Source organism: Octopus bimaculoides, chromosome 22 (assembly GCF_001194135.2).
Source record: "Octopus bimaculoides isolate UCB-OBI-ISO-001 chromosome 22, ASM119413v2, whole genome shotgun sequence".
Taxonomy (NCBI): Eukaryota; Metazoa; Mollusca; class Cephalopoda; order Octopoda; family Octopodidae; genus Octopus; species Octopus bimaculoides.
The window spans coordinates 27,687,579-27,693,478 of record NC_069002.1 but is presented as its reverse complement, the minus strand read 5'-3'; the positions used below and the strand labels follow the sequence as shown (position 1 = coordinate 27,693,478).

Here is a 5,900-nt window from a genome sequence, read left to right as displayed (position 1 = left end):
CTGTCTTAAATTTACTGAAGATGATTTTTTCTTTTTTTTTTTTTTCTTTTTTAAAGTCTGATATTAATCTGTCAGTTTCTGTTACAAAGCTGCTATATCATGGGGGCGTAAACAAACTAACACCAGTTGTCGGGTGGGTTGGGTAGGCTGTCAGAAACAAAGACCCACACTATACAGTGGGCTTCCATTACAATTTCCACCTACCAAATCTGCTCAAGGATTCTACTACAGCCTGGAGCTATAGTAGAAGATATTTGCCCAAGGTGGGACTGAACCCAAAGCCAACTGGTTACAAAGTAAGCTGCTTAACTACGTGGCCATGCCTGCGACTATGCATGCTGTGCACAATGTTTTACCTGTCCACACTTCCATCAGGCGTACTTTCAATGGTCACTGCTTGCGATAAACTGATATTTTAATTCTGAAACACTTCTCTTTTTATGTGTATTCAACATTTCGGCTGCTTCCATCTTGCCAGCCTTCATAATAGATAGAATTACTACTCAAGGCATATGAAAAATATTAAAAAATTTTAAATATGCCAGAACAAGTTTTGTCTTGACTCCATCTTGCCACTGGGCATTTTATTTATGAATAAGAGAGTTGATCTGATGTGTGCATAGCTCTTTCTCAATATCGAAAACCTTGGGTTAATGTAGCATCCACTTGTACAGCTCATGGTTCAGTTCACTTCCTTCCATGCTTTTGAGCACATTGGGCATCATATATATACTACTTTCTCTCACTCGTACTCATACACCCTTGATTACTGTAGCAGATGACTCTTTTCTAAGGTGTTGCAAGTTGGTATCAATCCTGGAAGCATGTTGTACCTAACAACATGGTTATGCCTGCACCTTAACTATTAATGTTGGCGTTAGAAAAGGCATGCACCTGTAGAAACGTTGCCAGATCAGATTGAAGCCTGGTGCAGCTGCTGGCTTTCCAGACCTCAGTCAAACTGTCCAATCCATGCCACCATGGGAAACAGACGTTAAGTGATGATGATGATGACTTCAAAATAATATAGTTTGGCACAAGCATGGCTGTGTAGTAAAAAGCTTGTTTCCCATCCACATGGTTCCAGGTTAAGTGTCTTCTGCTATGTAGCCTTGGGCCAACCAAAGCCTTGTGAGTGGATTTGATGGACGGAAACTGAAAGAAGCCTGTCTTATATGTGTGTGTGTTTTTGTGTCTACATTTATGTCCCAGTCACTTAGCAGTTTGACAAAAGAGACCAATAAAATAAGTACCAGGCTTAATTAAAAAAAAAAAAGTACTGGGGTCAATTTGTTTGACTAAAATTCTTCAAGGTGGTGCCCCAGCATGGCCACAGTCTAATGGCGGAAACAAATAAAAGAAAAAAAGGTGGAATCAGTTATCTTGTTTATTTTATTTGGTCTGAAGCATGTCTTGTGTATTAGATGTTTCTATGGAATGCATGCTAACCCCAGAATATTTCATAACAATGTTTCTACAAATTGTTGGTTGTCTGTGCTTAATAAGTAACTCTACGATATTACTTGAGTATATCAAATTGTAAAATTGGTTATAAAATGTAATTATGCACACTCAGCTTAGCATTCTAAAGGTTTATGGTTTTGTAGTTTTATTTAAGATATTTGTGTACATTTGGACATGGAATGATTATACAGGGTATTGTGTTCCCTTGTCCAAACGAACACAAACATGTTAAATACGACTGTACATGACTATATTTCATGCAACACTGCTTAGTGTATACTTTAATTAATTCTAAAGATTATTTTTAATCTGCTAAATCTAAGTTTTTGTTTCTTTTTACTTCTTAAAGGTGAGTGTATCAAGAGTTCGTTGGCATGACTTGCCTTTCACCAGAGAAGAATCGTTGATGGCTGATAAAAAATTCAACCTATTTGGTAAGAATATATTATATTTCTTTTGTTTCACATTTAAATCATATTCAAATTAGATTTCGTTTTGCGTGTCTCGAAGCCCCAACAAAGGGAAAATGCTGTGTATATTCTGAGACCAAAAGCAAAATTTAGCACATTTAAAGCAGGAATAGTATTATTAGAAATATTTCTAATAACTTGAGTTTGATTCAGGTTTCTGTAGCTTCCAGCAACAATTATAGATTAAACTTTGTCTAAGTTATGTTATTGGTACTTTTGCTGTTTACTTGGTTTCTAGGTCACAGAGGAAGAAGGAATGAAAGAGGGTTAGTGATAACAGCAAGTGGATCATTAATTAAAATGGACAAACTGTGTTTGATTGCTAAGGTACATTAGAGAGGATAAGATTGAAGTTAGTGATCCCTTTTGATGCACAGCAATGGAATGCTGTAGCAGAAATCTTAGAAGATGAATATTTCTTATAAACTTTACTAAGATTTGGTCGAAGCTTTACCGATGTCAAGAAGAAAAAGTATTGTTTTTGCTAATGCTTTTGGGAAGAGCCCATGGTATACACTTAAATCAGTCCCTGTTGAGTGGGTAATAAAAAAGGGAGTTGTTTTAACATTCTCCATCACCATTGGCATGCTACTAAGTCCTGGTGAGTGATGGCTATGTTTTCGCTTCTTAAGACGTTCTGTGATGAGAAGGTATTTTCTTTGTCTAGTGTGTTATTTACTTTGAGATTAATTGGGACTTACTAAGTCTCAGTGTTAATATTTAAGGTGGCAGTGAGCTGGCAGAATTGTTAGCACACTGGGCGATATGCTTAACAGCATTTCATCTGTCTTCACATTCTGACTTCAAATTTGCCTTTCATCCCTTTGGGATCAATAAAATATGTAGCAGTTGAACACTGGGGTCAATTTAGTCAGTATACCCTACCACTTCCTCCAAGCTTGCAGGCCTTGTATCAAAATTTGAAACCAATATTTCTGTGTATATCAAATTTGCTTATTTGTATCTATGTGTACGCATATATAAATTTATGGGCTTGTGTGTATGTGCATGTGATTATGGCACATTGGAATTTTCTTTAATAACCATTGCTTTTCTGTTCTAGTTGGAACTAGCTCTGACCCAGCTGGTGTGACAGTTGTTGATTCAATAAAAGTGTATGTGAGATCAAAAGAGTCATTTGGTTGGCCAGAGGAACCTGATGAATATCCTGAAACAACTACTAACAAGCCACCAATTAATGGAGCTGGTCCAGTTAATAATGTCACCGAATCTGATGCAGTACCTTTGACTACTATTCCTCTCACTTCAACAGACAGGTATGCTATACTTTGTAACAGCTAAATTCTTCAAGCATCACAAAACTTTGTATTGTTAAAAACTGGATTGACCAGTACCTGTGCTGGTGTCACACAAAAGGTGCTGGTGCCACGTAAAAAGCACCTGGTACACTCTGTAGAGTGACTGGCATTAGGAAGGGCATCCAGCTGTAGAAATCATGTCAAAGCAGATAATTGGAGTCTGGTGCAGCTCTCTGGCTTACCAACTCCTGTCAAACTGTTCAACCCATGCCAGCATGAAAAACAAGTAACATGATAACGATGATTATCGTTATAAGAATTCGTGAAATTCAACTCTGACCTCAGTTTTGCAGATGAATGATCGAGGCTGATTTTTTTCAAAAAATTTTGATTGAAAACTATTTTAAATATTCATCTTATTATCTTCCTGAAAAGTCATTTCTTTCACTACCACTGACTTGCTTACACTATCGGAAATTTAAACATTTAATTCTAAGTCCACCATGTGTTAGGCATGTTGCATTTTTTATTTGATGCATTCAAAAATTATTCAGGTTCCGAGTTGCTGTTATTAATTCTGAAGTTTATTGGAAAATGTAGAATGCTTAGAAATAAAGAAAAATAAGATTTTGAAGGAAGAAAAAAATAGCCAAAACATGTAGGAGAAATCACCATGTGTTACATCTTACCTGCTAACATCTTCTAGTTACAACTCATTGCCAAAAAGAAATGGTTTCAGGCTATACAAGACTAAATATTCTTTAAGCATGTAAATACACTTCTGTGTACCAAAGAGACTCACAATGATTTGTTCCAATCTTTGTTTCAGATTACTTGCAGGAGCTTTGGAAGTACTTGATGGATCCTTTTCCACCTATCTCAATGCCGAAGACAAATTTCATGGAAGCAGTCCCCCAGCACCTGTGAAAGTAATGTTATTTTGTTCATCTGTGTGTGTGTGTGTGTGTGTGTGTGTGTGTGCACGTGCGTGCCTGTGTGTGTGTGTATCTATCTATATACAAATACACACACATTTTTAAATGCTTGTTTTATAATATTTAATCTTGTTAACACTTGGCTGTTACATAATGCTTTTTAACAGAAAAAAGAAACAAAAAAAGAAATGTCACTATTGGTATTCACTTAAAATTATTCTTTAACATGTTCTTTTATAAAATTTTACAATTTAAAAAAAAAAAAGTTTTGATGGAAGAAAAAAATGTTTCAGACAATTATTTCATTTACAGTTGCCACATCATCAAGCTGCTCTTGAAATTGCAACCAGTCTACTTACTTTACCGACCCCAAACAGTGTCCAACAGCAGACAAAAAGTTTGCTGGCATCTCTATTCCCAACAAAGGCTGCATATCACAATCACAAAGTGAGTAGAAATTTTGATTTTGCTTTTAATTAATTAATTAGGCATCTTTCCATGAACCTGAGAAACTGAATGTCCATGTGATGATTTTCTCTTCTCTTCGTTAATTAGGATCATGCCCAATTAAGTCACGTAATGCACAGCCTTCTTCAAGGTTCCCAAGACATGGATGTAGAAGCTTTTCAACGTTTGGTTGTCACTGCACGTTCTATTGCTGTCACAAGACCAAGCAATCTGGTGCGGTTTGCTGAGAAAGGTAGTGCTGTCATTGAAGAAATAAAAGGTATGTAATGGTAGTTTTATCTTAGCCAAATAAATGGTGTGTTTATCTTTTACTTGTTAAAGTCATTGGGCTATGGTTATGTTGGGGCACTACTGCCTTGAAGGATTTTAGACAAACAAATTTATCCCTGTGCTTATTTGTTTGAAGTCTGGTACTTTGGTTGAACTGGTAAGGTTGTCAGGTGGACAGACATACACATGCACAAATATAAATATATTTGAGCCTGACCAATGCCAGTGCTGCCTGACTGGCTCCTGTGCTGGTGGCATGTAAAAAACACCATTCAAGCATGGCTGATGCCAGTGCCACCTGACTGGCTTCTGTGCCAGTGACACGTAAAAAGCGCCCACTCAGTGGTTAGTGTTAGGAAGGGCATCCAGCTGTAGAAACCTTACCAGGTCAGATTGGAGCCTGGTGTAGCCTCCTGGCTTGCCAGTCCTCAGTCAAACTGTCCAACCCATGCCAGCATGGAAAGCAGATGTTAAACAATGATGATACACACACACAGGTGAGATTACCTGCATAGCTCTGTTAGTAGAGCATCAGACTTTTAATCTGAGGGTATATGTTCACTATAAAGCACGACCTCAGAAGGCTTGAACCTTTCAGACAAGATGATAAAGGACCAAGATACCCGGTGCCTTGCTGTACTCAACAAGACCCATACTCCACAGCAGAAATGTTAAGGCGCCTTGGTGAAGAGGATTGGCCTGCAAGAGCCATGTGCCAGTGCCACATAAAAAGCACTTGTGCCAATGCCACATAAGACTGCTTGTGCTATATTAAAAGCACTCAGCACACAATGTCAAGTGGTTGGTGTTAGGAAGGGCATCCAGCCTTAGAACCCATGCCAAAGCAGACTGGAATGTGACGCAGCTTTCCAGCTTGTCAGTTCTGATCGAAATGTCCAACCCATACCAGCATGGACAATGGACGTTAAAGGATGATGATAGTAGGCTTCTTTCAGTTTCCGTCCACCAAAGGCTTAGGTTGGTGTTACATAAGAAGACACTCGCCCCAGGTTACCACACAGTGGGACTGAGCC

General features: G+C 37.9%; 1 protein-coding gene across 1 annotated transcript in view; it reads left to right on the top strand.

Moving 5' to 3' along the window:
- The window catches only part of LOC106881733 (E3 ubiquitin-protein ligase UBR4-like), a 218,633-nt gene that overhangs the window by 121,192 nt on the left and 91,541 nt on the right, over positions 1–5,900 (top strand). Inside the window, exons 54-58 of the mRNA XM_052975666.1 lie at positions 1,814–1,898; positions 2,998–3,211; positions 4,023–4,122; positions 4,441–4,575; positions 4,684–4,855. Coding sequence (XP_052831626.1) covers positions 1,814–1,898; positions 2,998–3,211; positions 4,023–4,122; positions 4,441–4,575; positions 4,684–4,855 — 706 coding nt within the window. The remainder of the gene's footprint in view (positions 1–1,813; positions 1,899–2,997; positions 3,212–4,022; positions 4,123–4,440; positions 4,576–4,683; positions 4,856–5,900) is intronic.